The sequence below is a fragment of the Centruroides sculpturatus genome, unplaced genomic scaffold, assembly GCF_000671375.1.
Source record: "Centruroides sculpturatus isolate CEXI.00-Female unplaced genomic scaffold, Cexi_2.0 scaffold164, whole genome shotgun sequence".
Taxonomy (NCBI): domain Eukaryota; kingdom Metazoa; phylum Arthropoda; class Arachnida; order Scorpiones; family Buthidae; genus Centruroides; species Centruroides sculpturatus.
This window is the reverse complement of record NW_019384679.1, coordinates 393,660-407,275: the sequence shown is the minus strand read 5'-3', so window position 1 is coordinate 407,275 and position 13,616 is coordinate 393,660. Positions and strand designations below refer to the sequence as shown.

Here is a 13,616-nt window from a genome sequence, read left to right as displayed (position 1 = left end):
AATTAGTAATGTAAAAAAATAATTATTATACATTTTTTGTAATAAAAAAATATTTAAATTTATTTTTAAGCATCTTGCTGCTGTGGAAGAAAGAAAAATAAAATCACTAGTTGCCCTACTAGTAGAAACACAAATGAAAAAGTTGGAAATTAAATTAAGGCACTTTGAAGAATTAGAAGCAATTATGGATCGTGAACGTGAAACAGTACTATTTGTCTTTTATTAAAATCGTTAATTTAATTTAGGATTACAATTTAAGTGTATTAATTTTTTAAATAATTTGTTTCTAGCTGGAATACCAGAGACAGCAGTTGATTCAGGAACGTCAACAGTTTCATATGGAACAGCTGAGGGCAGCTGAATTCCGAGCTCGTCAACAAGCTCAAGCTTTGTTGCTGGCTCAACAGGGTGGTACAAATGGCATTCCACCACCACATGGAGCTTCACTGGATCAAACTCAAGGAGTGGGTGCCACTGGTGACCCACCAGGCAATCTCCAAGGTCAGTTCCCTGCCCAACCTCGGCCAATGTTTCACCAGACAAGGTATCCTCCCATGGGTGTCCCATCCTACACTCAACCTGCAAGTCAGCCTCCCCCCCATGGGAATTATCCTGTTATCCATCAACAACAACAGTTAATGCCTGGAGCTCCAAATACTATTCCTCACCATCCTACTCCTCAACCTCATGTTGTAATCCATCCTCCCACCTCTATTCCTCGTGCTGGTCTCTATCCAGTACCACCAACCTCTAACTATCCCCCACTCGATGTCGGACAGGGGCCAAGACCCCCTTCTGGCACACAGGCACCACCTAATATGATTGCTGGCAACAACAATCCTGTTCCAGGTATGTAATCATAAAGTTTTTATTTAACTTTTGATATAAAGTAATAAGTTAGTCTGTTACCAATTAATGTTTAAAGTAATAAAAATCATATTTGTATGGAATAGATTTTTATATTTATTTTCATATTTAATTTTGTTTATATTTTGTAATTTATATATATATAATTTTAAAAAATCTATTATGTGAAATTATTCAGTTTTATATTATTGAATAAGTATTAAATATTAAAAGTATTTTTATATGAATGAAATAATAATTTAATTAAATGAAACTATATCATTTATATAATAAATATGAATCATTGCAATTAAAAATTTGATCATAATTTCAATTTTCTATTTTCACACTTCATTATAATCTTGTTTGTTTTTATATTATATACTTTAAACACAAATTGTAAACTAAAGTTGAGTTTAGCATTCTTTATTCTAAAAAATTATACATATATATTTTAATTTTTTTCTAGACTAAAATATTCAGATTATATTCATAATGTTTCCATAATTGTTAAGATTTAAGGAAAATTACAAAAAAATTTATTTTGAGCAATAGGAAACTTTAGACTGAAAAATTTGGTTCCAAATAACAATAGATTAGACAGAACTCTAAGTAATATTATATCAGTATTAAATTATAATAATGTAGCATTTAATAAATATTTTAAAAATTTATCAGCTTATCTGCAAAAGGTTTTATTTTTTTTTTTTACAGTTACAATTATAGTGGTAATTTGATTTTCTTAAACAATTATAGCAATAATTTGATTTTCTTAACAAGTAGTTATCCTTAATGTTATATAACTTATAGTACTGGTAACAAACAACATTTTAAATGTTGAATACCTTAAAAAACATATTATTAATAATAAAAATTAGTCTATCTTTAGACTAGAGATTTTTGATATACAGTGGGTGATCGGTTAACGAACAAATCGGATAACGAACACTTTCGCAAAAGATTTTTATGATCGGACAACGAACACATCTTTGGATAATGAACACTTCACTGAACAAACACAAGAAGAAGTGATGTAAAATAACAAATACTGATCAGTCTTCAGGCAACATTTCGAAACTTTTCGGAGGGCAGGAGACATTGACTTTGACATTCAATCCAGTATATACTGATCGGAGAGTATTTCCTTCGAACTTTGGAACTCTCTCTTGTAATTCTAGCCTTTTATATTTCTGATAGAAACAATTATTTTACGTTTTCTTTTGAAAAAGCGAATTTATGCCAATATCTGCTATTAAAGATCTTTTGAAGAAGTGGGAGGATGTCAGAACAACAGTCTTAAAATGGCATCCAAACCAGGTTGAGGTTAATAGGCTTAGGGATCTCTACAATTACAATGCAATTAATTACTTCTGAAAAAGTAATCGATATTGGACAGATTCTTTAACCCCCACAAACAGAAAAAACATGACAAATAAAAATGCAAGGCCTTGCATATATGTATTTTTATTATTACATATGAATAAACATAGTAAGAAAGTATATATTTTTTATTTTTTGGGAGTCTCCAAAACGAATTAATCAAATTCCCACAGAAACCTATGGTAAATCAATAATTGGTTAACGAACAATTCGGATAGCGAACAAAGTCTTGGAACAGATTATGTTCGTTAACCGATCACCCACTGTAGTTTTAGATTGAATTAAAAATTTTGAAAAAATAAGTGACAATATGTGTTATATATTTCCATTTCTAAACAGAATTTATTAGTTTAATGTTAAGATAATTACCTACAAAATGTAAAATTTGTAATTTCTTATATCAAGAATACAAGAATATTTCTAGAGATTCACTGACAAGATGATATGTTGCTGTGAACTTGTTTAATATCTTATTCTTTGTTATATATAAGAAAAATTCAGGAAAATTATTTTATTTTAAAATAAATGGAGAAATGTAAAGTAAATTATTAATTTAAAAAATTTGATATAAAAATATTATGATCAAATAAATATAATTGAAAGTATAAAATATATCATATACAATTTGCTTGATATTAAATAATGGGAAATTTTTATAACTGAATTTTTGAAATATTTAAAAAGTTTATTTATAATTGTTAAATATTATAATAAACTGCTATAATATTTTATGTAAAATAAATATTTCTTTATTATTTAACATTTATAAGTAACTTTTTTCACATTTGCTTATTAGCCAATTTTTATTAGGTCCGATTTTATTTTTAAAAAGCTACTCATTTTTACATTTAATGTTTTATTAGTTCTAAAATAATTTAATAAAATAGTAATATTTAGATTTTTACCAAATCTACATTAGTTTACTTATTTTTCAACAAATTATAAAATTTAAAATTTACTTGAATGTATGCATTCATGAATTTCATGAATTAGATCTAATTTCATGAAATTAATGTATTCATGAAATTAGATCTAATTAGTTATTAACTAAATTTGTATTAAATTATAATAATGACATTACATAAGAGAAATCCAGAATTGTATGATTTTAATAATTTGGCCAAATTACAAAAGTTTAACTATTTTTAAATTTTAATAAATTAGAAAAAGTTTAGTAAATTTATTAAATTATGGAAGACATTTAGTGGGTTCTCAAGTTATTTGAGGATTGCAATCTAAATAAATAATGCATATTTTAAATTTCATATAATATGAACAAAATTTTTCCATTGCTTAAATGAAAAACTATCAAATATCATAGTTATATTCTGCAAGCATGAATTTAACTCTACTAATACTCTATAGTGATGAATGATGGAATGTGTCATATCAATAAGTAGTTTTAATATATAACATGTGCATGAAATGCAAATGGTTTATATAAACTCAATTTATTAGTTGGAAATGAAGAACTAAATAAATGGCTTTGAACAGATGAAGAGGAACAATTATTATACGTAATTTAAATTTACTTTTGCAGTTGTGTTTAAAAATTTTAGTTTTCAAATTGAAATCATGCTATGAATTAAGAATAAAAACTAGTTAAGGAAAGTTTTGTGTTTACTCATGAATGGCCTTGAAGAATTTAACTATTTTTTAAAGTATATTATAATGAATTTTCTAACAGTATATATTTCCTGAATAATATGATGTATATTAACATTGCCATTAATGACAAGAGTGTAACTATATTGTGCATGTACTTTTGAATTGTGAATGTATTTTGAATGTATTTTTTATGTATTTTGAATGTATGATTTTCTGTTGCATCATTTTAAAACCTCCTGTTTCAAATGCATGGAATTTGAGAACCCACTGTATTATGTAATTCAAAAAATATTAATTTAACTTTTTAAAGAAAATTGAAGATTTTTTAAAATTTTTTATTTATGTAATTATCTGGTTAAAAATTAATTTAATAAAAAGTTGCCTTCAATATTAAACAAAACAAATTTTAATTAAAACAATAAATAAAATACTTTTGCTTAAATTAACTTGATTTCTTCATTTAATAACTTAAAAGATATAGTTTTATTAAAATTTGTTTAACATTGTGATGACTTTATTAACCAGTTTAGAGCAATATGCAGATACATATATAATTTTGCTTGATTTAGAAAATATCAAATTACAAAGCATTCCTTAGTAATATGAATGAATGATTGATTTTAAACAGAATGAGCTGTTATTTATTGTAACATCATCACAATACTGGCTGCAATTTTTAATCGTATTTTTAATTTATTTAATTTAAAATATATGTTCTTCAGCCTCAAATTAGTAGTGTCTTTCCCTTGTACATCATACTTTTCCAGCTGCAATAGAGTCATGCAGATCATCTAATTCCTTTCAGGGGAAATTTTTTAATTGAAATTCCAGTTTGCATCTATTTGCAGAAGTTTGCATCTGTTTGCATCTCCTGATTAACTATATAATTTAGAAATTGTTCTCAATGCTACTAATCAAGTTAAAATAACACGATCTTTCAATGTGGTGATAGCACAGTTTTTTTCAAAATTTTTATTTATGAAAGATAATGTTTATATTTAATATACAGTACATACTCTATTAAAAGTTACTTGTCCAGAATATAGAATCTAGAAACTTGTAATTAGGATTAAAAGTCATCAAATGGACATCATGTTTGAGAGATTATTTCATATTCTCTGAACAAAATCTTGAATGTGAAATAAGTATAAGAATATATAAATACCTTAATAATTTAATAAAAGTAAACATTTATTGTGTAATTACATCTACAATTAATAATACAGTCTTTCTACAAGGTTTTCAAAGTTTGAATCTAATCCAGAGTCTTCTAATTTGATGGGTTAAAGAATTGTGATTCATTTCCCACTCTTACTTTTTACCACATTGGGATCATACTCTTCTATACTCATTATAATGAGCAAAACCAAGTTGTTAGTTTGCTGGCGCTGATGCAATCAACAAATAAAATCAATATATTTATCATTTAAAATAGGAAAATATAAGAATGGCTTTGATTTTCTATTATTGTGTGTTTGTCTGAATTTCTCCTTTCAAATTTAAGTATCTTTAAGTAGTTTTATGTCTTGAACTATTTACATTCTTCATTTTACATTTGTCATTTTCAGAAAATTTAATATAATTAAATACAATTATTTATTCATTTGCATTTATTTGTGACAGTAATTGAATTTATCTAAAATATTTTTAAAATTATTTTCTTTGAAATAACAAAGATGATATAAAATGTAAATATCTGTTTTATTCTTCATACAGTTGTTATTGTTTTATAATTTAGATATAGTTTAAATTAAAAGAAATTAAACATTGAAATATCAAATGTTTCCTTATTAGACTTGAGTTGCAGTTTTTAAAATAAAGAAATGGATTCTTGCAGGTAAAATAATCTTTTCCAAATTTTTTTCAACTAGGGACTGATAGTTTTCAGTAGTTTTTCTTGAAGCCAGTATCAAATGTTTAAATATAACAACAAATAATTTTAAAATTTTAATTGCAACTAATTCTATCATACAACATTCATAATTGCTGTACAGTGGGTGATTAGTTAACAAACGTAATTCATTCAAAGACAATGTTCGCTCCTGAATAGCTCGTTAACCGATTATCAGTTTACCATAGATATTTATGGGAATTTGAATAATTCATTCTGGAGACCCCAAAAAATAAATTTAAAAATTATATAATTTCTTATGTTTATTTATATGTAATAACAAACTAAAAACAATTTCTTCATTTTTTCATGGATGGCACATCTTTGTTTTTCAGATGATATTTTTGTTACTTCTTTATCTGCTTGAGTCTTTTTGATTATATCTTTCTTAGCTAAGACTGTGGCAACTGCAGACCTGTTGAAGCTATACTGCCTAGCAACACCAGACTCTACCTTGGCTATTATCTCTTGCTAAGTTTCTATAGTGAACACAGTTTTTGATACTTCACTCTGTTTAGGCCCCATAATATTATCAGTTTTTTTAAATAAAAGGTTCAAAAAAGCACTTACAAAAATTCACAGAACAGAAATCAACTAGTTCAAAAAAGGTTATGTGAAACTGTGAAAGTCTCATTTCATAAATTATAAATTCCAGTAAAATATAGTTTACAAATCTTAAATGCATCGTCACTTCTTCTTGTGTTTGTTGTCTGAACATAAAAATCTTTTGTGAAAGTGTTCATTATTCAATTTATTCATAGTCAGAGCTGTTTGTTAACCAATCACTCACTGTATATAATAGAGAGGTTGCAGCCAAAGTTCAAACGTTTGACATTTGAACTCGAAGTAAAACACATTGTGCCACATGTTCACGTTGCGCACTGACTAGTGGGATATTATTGAAAAATGGCGGAAACATTTAACAACGATGAATGTTATCAGCCAAGGTAAATAAACAAAATTAAACTTTTTTAAAATATTTATAAGATGTTTAATAACACTAAATAATTATTTTTAATTAGCGTCGTGTCTCCTACCGTACGATAGGATGATAGGACTACCTCATACTTTTGTTGAGGAAGTAGTGGCTTGTGTAAATCTGAAAGCAGCTCAGGAAATTATTTTTAGAAAAATAATTTACATATTACACTATTGTTGGCAGAAGATGCTGTGAAAGAACAAACCTACTCCTACAGAATTATGATAAGCTATTATGAACAGAAATATATGTAAATCCTATAGGCACTTGCAAAAATATTGAATAATTAAATAATTTCTGGATTAAAATCATCTGTTTCTCTTCAATATTATTCATAAATGCTTAAATAATCATTATTTTAATAAAATACATCATAATTTTAACCCCAAACACAAAAAAATGAAGAAGTTTAAGCCGAACTTCTACTCGCCATTTAGATGTAGCAAACACCATTATCAACCTTCCAGAATTTCCAGATGGCAGTGCTCAACATCCGACATTCACATTTTGGACTGAAAAAGTTGGCCGCAACCTCTCTAATAATATATACAGGTAACTCCGTATAACACGGCACTTCTATAGCACAGATTCACTCTAACATGGTTCAAGAATTGAGAACATCCCTGTATAACACGGTGCTTTCATAGCACAGGTTCACTCTAACATGGTTCAGGAATTGGGTAAAACACTCGTACAACATGAAATGTAATAAAGGATGCGTTCTTTTATACCTCCGCGTAACTCCATGCAAGTTTTCTAATTGTTTTCGTGGTTACTTTGAATCTCTTTCAACAAATAATCCATTTAATGGTTAAATTTTACAATTGGAACCCTTCTTTTGCCTCTAAAAGCTCATTTTAGAATTATAGATTCCTCCATCACGATACTATCGATAGTGCGGGTGCCACCATCTTTCTTTCACTATCATTCCTAAATGCCTACAAAAGCAGCGCACTCCCATTGCAGAGCGACCACTATTAATGAACGCACCCAAAAACTGTTACCAGTTGATAATGCTCATGCTGACATCATCATATAGGATGAACAATCCTCTGGTAAAATATTTACTTAAATAATAAATAAATATTTAACCTATGAAAAAAATGAATAATAAATCTGATTTAAATAAGGATTTAACATGTTTTTTAATTTTTGGAACCTAACCCCTTTTTCGCACTAGTTCTTTGTTTCGTATAACACGGATTCGCATAACACAGCAATTTTTTGGAATGTAACTCCCATGTTATACGGGGGTTACCTGTATTTCATTTACATGATTAGAATAATGTTTTAAAAATGAATTTTAATTGGAAATTTTTTTTTTGCTATTTTGTATTCTAATTTTTAAGTTTTTCATGGACTAGAATTTTTTACAATAATGATTTTAAGTTTCATTCATTGATTAAAAAGTCATATTATTTATATCAAAAATTAAAATTTAATCTACTTTTAATGTTTCATTATAGTTTTACTGTATTCTTTTTATGTTAATTTTGAACAAGAATGTAAGAATACAAATACTGTAATCATTAAATATTGAATTTAATTATTGATTATGTATATAATAATCTAAAATTTGGGTTTAATTCAAAAATAATTTAAATATTTAAGATGAGAGCATGATTTCTGAAAATATTTTGAAGTAGATACATTTTCTTTTTAAAATGATAGTTTGAATGTTTGTTTTATATATTTATGTATTTAATAATAAAGACATAAGAAGAAAAATATTTTATTAAAAATATCAGTTTGCAATACATAAAATTTAAAAAATTGTTGTAAATTGAAGAAAAAGTATAAAGAATTAAAACTGAATTAAATAATATCAATTAAATTTCAAATTAATGAAGTTTTATCAATTTAAAAGTTGTGACTAGGATAAAAATGAAATGCATTTTATTTTGATTTAATAAAATTGTTTTCTTTACTTGTGATCTTTATTATTCATTTAAAATTATTTTTAAATATAATTTTTAAGAACTTTATTTACTGTATATATATTATATATTAATAATCATAATTATATTTATTTAATTAATATATATTATCTTAAAAATTCATTTAAATGAATATTATGTATAATATAGCAATAACAATTTTCTCCCTTCTTAACAAAATTTTAGAGAAAGAATTGTACGACATGCAACAAAATACAATAATGTATTAATAGGAATATCTAAGGATAAATTATATTTACAAAAATCAAATTTCCAGTTATTAAAGATAAATTATTATACTGTACTTTCAAATTGCAATTAAAAGGTAAATTTCTGCCCTATAAGATAAAAATGTCAGAGAAAAAAAATCTGTTATAATATTAAGATTTTCAAAGAAATTATTCTTGATACAATGAATGTATTCAATATTATTTATAGTAATTATATTGTTTTTTATTTATCTTTTCTGCTTTTCCACAATACATATGTGATCAAATTGTTAAAATTTATTATTGACTTTTACATTTAATTTTCAAATGTTTAATTGTAAATTTTTGTTTATTATATATATATAAAACAGGCTCAAAATATATAAATTATTATATAACATCTACTGCACACCGGATTGTATAAAATAAATATGACGTACTTGAACCTATAACCGATGTGAATCGAATAATCTTTCAACGACGAACGTTTTCATAACCCCTTCCGGGCTCTTCTTCAGGTGAAACAGCTGGATCGAACACCAAAAACGAAAAATTTCGTTTTTGGTGTTCGATCCAGCAAGGATTAAAACAAACTAGTATAACACAGTTTTTTCAAATGTAATACAATAATAAATAAGTCTAAATGTTTATTATTTAGAGCTTTAAGTTGAAAAGTAATGCAATAAAGAGATAAAATCAAATCTTGCTATATAAAATGAGTTGTTTTAAAAAATGGTCAGATATACATTTTGAAGAATTCTGTTTTGACCATTGTCTTTTCTGACCATCCAAAATAAGTGTCAAGTTTATTAGATTAGAGAACTCTGACTGTATTAACTATATGAAAGATAAAACAAATTATCCAGTTTTTAAGTTTAAAGAATTCTGTTTGATGTTGCATCTATCAGGTCAGTCCATAAGTTNTTCCCATTAAAACCTATGGTAAATCAATAATTGGTTAACGAACAATTCGGATAGCGAACAAAGTCTTGGAACAGATTATGTTCGTTAACCGATCACCCACTGTAGTTTTAGATTGAATTAAAAATTTTGAAAAAATAAGTGACAATATGTGTTATATATTTCCATTTCTAAACAGAATTTATTAGTTTAATGTTAAGATAATTACCTACAAAATGTAAAATTTGTAATTTCTTATATCAAGAATACAAGAATATTTCTAGAGATTCACTGACAAATTAAATTAAGGCACTTTGAAGAATTAGAAGCNATAAACTGCTATAATATTTTATGTAAAATAAATATTTCTTTATTATTTAACATTTATAAGTAACTTTTTTCACATTTGCTTATTAGCCAATTTTTATTAGGTCCGATTTTATTTTTAAAAAGCTACTCATTTTTACATTTAATGTTTTATTAGTTCTAAAATAATTTAATAAAATAGTAATATTTAGATTTTTACCAAATCTACATTAGTTTACTTATTTTTCAACAAATTATAAAATTTAAAATTTACTTGAATGTATGCATTCATGAATTTCATGAATTAGATCTAATTTCATGAAATTAATGTATTCATGAAATTAGATCTAATTAGTTATTAACTAAATTTGTATTAAATTATAATAATGACATTACATAAGAGAAATCCAGAATTGTATGATTTTAATAATTTGGCCAAATTACAAAAGTTTAACTATTTTTAAATTTTAATAAATTAGAAAAAGTTTAGTAAATTTATTAAATTATGGAAGACATTTAGTGGGTTCTCAAGTTATTTGAGGATTGCAATCTAAATAAATAATGCATATTTTAAATTTCATATAATATGAACAAAATTTTTCCATTGCTTAAATGAAAAACTATCAAATATCATAGTTATATTCTGCAAGCATGAATTTAACTCTACTAATACTCTATAGTGATGAATGATGGAATGTGTCATATCAATAAGTAGTTTTAATATATAACATGTGCATGAAATGCAAATGGTTTATATAAACTCAATTTATTAGTTGGAAATGAAGAACTAAATAAATGGCTTTGAACAGATGAAGAGGAACAATTATTATACGTAATTTAAATTTACTTTTGCAGTTGTGTTTAAAAATTTTAGTTTTCAAATTGAAATCATGCTATGAATTAAGAATAAAAACTAGTTAAGGAAAGTTTTGTGTTTACTCATGAATGGCCTTGAAGAATTTAACTATTTTTTAAAGTATATTATAATGAATTTTCTAACAGTATATATTTCCTGAATAATATGATGTATATTAACATTGCCATTAATGACAAGAGTGTAACTATATTGTGCATGTACTTTTGAATTGTGAATGTATTTTTTATGTATTTTGAATGTATGATTTTCTGTTGCATCATTTTAAAACCTCCTGTTTCAAATGCATGGAATTTGAGAACCCACTGTATTATGTAATTCAAAAAATATTAATTTAACTTTTTAAAGAAAATTGAAGATTTTTTAAAATTTTTTATTTATGTAATTATCTGGTTAAAAATTAATTTAATAAAAAGTTGCCTTCAATATTAAACAAAACAAATTTTAATTAAAACAATAAATAAAATACTTTTGCTTAAATTAACTTGATTTCTTCATTTAATAACTTAAAAGATATAGTTTTATTAAAATTTGTTTAACATTGTGATGACTTTATTAACCAGTTTAGAGCAATATGCAGATACATATATAATTTTGCTTGATTTAGAAAATATCAAATTACAAAGCATTCCTTAGTAATATGAATGAATGATTGATTTTAAACAGAATGAGCTGTTATTTATTGTAACATCATCACAATACTGGCTGCAATTTTTAATCGTATTTTTAATTTATTTAATTTAAAATATATGTTCTTCAGCCTCAAATTAGTAGTGTCTTTCCCTTGTACATCATACTTTTCCAGCTGCAATAGAGTCATGCAGATCATCTAATTCCTTTCAGGGGAAATTTTTTAATTGAAATTCCAGTTTGCATCTATTTGCAGAAGTTTGCATCTGTTTGCATCTCCTGATTAACTATATAATTTAGAAATTGTTCTCAATGCTACTAATCAAGTTAAAATAACACGATCTTTCAATGTGGTGATAGCACAGTTTTTTTCAAAATTTTTATTTATGAAAGATAATGTTTATATTTAATATACAGTACATACTCTATTAAAAGTTACTTGTCCAGAATATAGAATCTAGAAACTTGTAATTAGGATTAAAAGTCATCAAATGGACATCATGTTTGAGAGATTATTTCATATTCTCTGAACAAAATCTTGAATGTGAAATAAGTATAAGAATATATAAATACCTTAATAATTTAATAAAAGTAAACATTTATTGTGTAATTACATCTACAATTAATAATACAGTCTTTCTACAAGGTTTTCAAAGTTTGAATCTAATCCAGAGTCTTCTAATTTGATGGGTTAAAGAATTGTGATTCATTTCCCACTCTTACTTTTTACCACATTGGGATCATACTCTTCTATACTCATTATAATGAGCAAAACCAAGTTGTTAGTTTGCTGGCGCTGATGCAATCAACAAATAAAATCAATATATTTATCATTTAAAATAGGAAAATATAAGAATGGCTTTGATTTTCTATTATTGTGTGTTTGTCTGAATTTCTCCTTTCAAATTTAAGTATCTTTAAGTAGTTTTATGTCTTGAACTATTTTCATTCTTCATTTTACATTTGTCATTTTCAGAAAATTTAATATAATTAAATACAATGGGGGGCGCTTCTGTCTGCCGAAGCTGCTGGCGCGTTTTTTTACTCACCTCAAATACAGGTATAGAACGTATCCTGTCAAATAATTTTAAGTTAAATTTTTTTGTTTGTGCTGTGTGCTAACATTATTAGTGTTGGAAAATCTATCAACATAATTAATATGCAACGCACGCCAACTAAAAGAGGAAGACCACCACGTCAAAGGTCAAAATCGGCTAGTGGAAAGGAAACTGCTTCGACCACTAATTCCAGGTTAATTACTGATTACAATTCATACGTTGAAAGAACTTCTCCTGAACCAACCTCTGCAAATGCAGGTTTGAACCCTGAAACTTCACTTCTAAGTTCACAACTATCAGGTGAGCCATTTGATCTTTTATCTTCTTCACCAGGAAAAAATTCATCTGATATATCAAGTATAACACTATGGAATAAAATTTCTGATTTAATTAATGTTTCTAACACGAGAATATTAAATCAAATGACTATTATCAAAGAAGATCTGGACCAGATTCGTAATAGTATTCAAGAAACTAAAGATCAGAATCAAAAAATGAATAGCCAAATAATTAATCTTGAACAACAGATTGCTAATTTGAAAATAGAAAATGAAAGTATGCAATATCGAATGGACAATATGGTTAATGCGCAACATCGCAATAATATAATGTTATATAGATATCCCAGTAAAACTAGTCCTACCAAGCTAGAAGTGTTTAATCTTATTAATGAATCATTAGAATTACATGAAGTTACAATGGATGATATAATAGCGATTATTCCAATAACTAAATCACAGTATCCAACAATTAAATTAATTATTAAAAATACTCAAATAAGAGATTACATATATTCGAGTTTTATAAAAATGAAACAGCAAAACCTGTCGAACGTATGGAAAGAAACTCAAATCTCACAGGACCTTATTAAAAGATCTAGATTAAGACGTAAACAATTAATTCCTTTTTTAAGCGAGTTAAGGAAAGCAGGTAAATATCCAAAACTCCGAGGTGATACTATACTGTTGGGCAATTATTCTTTGACGTATAGCTATGTG

At 25.8% G+C, this 13,616-nt stretch overlaps 1 protein-coding gene across 1 annotated transcript in view; it reads left to right on the top strand.

The window, feature by feature from the left end:
* The window catches only part of LOC111626939 (SWI/SNF complex subunit SMARCC2-like), a 137,807-nt gene that overhangs the window by 100,237 nt on the left and 23,954 nt on the right, over positions 1 to 13,616 (top strand). The window contains exons 22-23 of the mRNA XM_023370474.1: positions 71 to 205; positions 291 to 849. Of these exons, the coding sequence (XP_023226242.1) occupies positions 71 to 205; positions 291 to 849 (694 nt within the window). The remainder of the gene's footprint in view (positions 1 to 70; positions 206 to 290; positions 850 to 13,616) is intronic.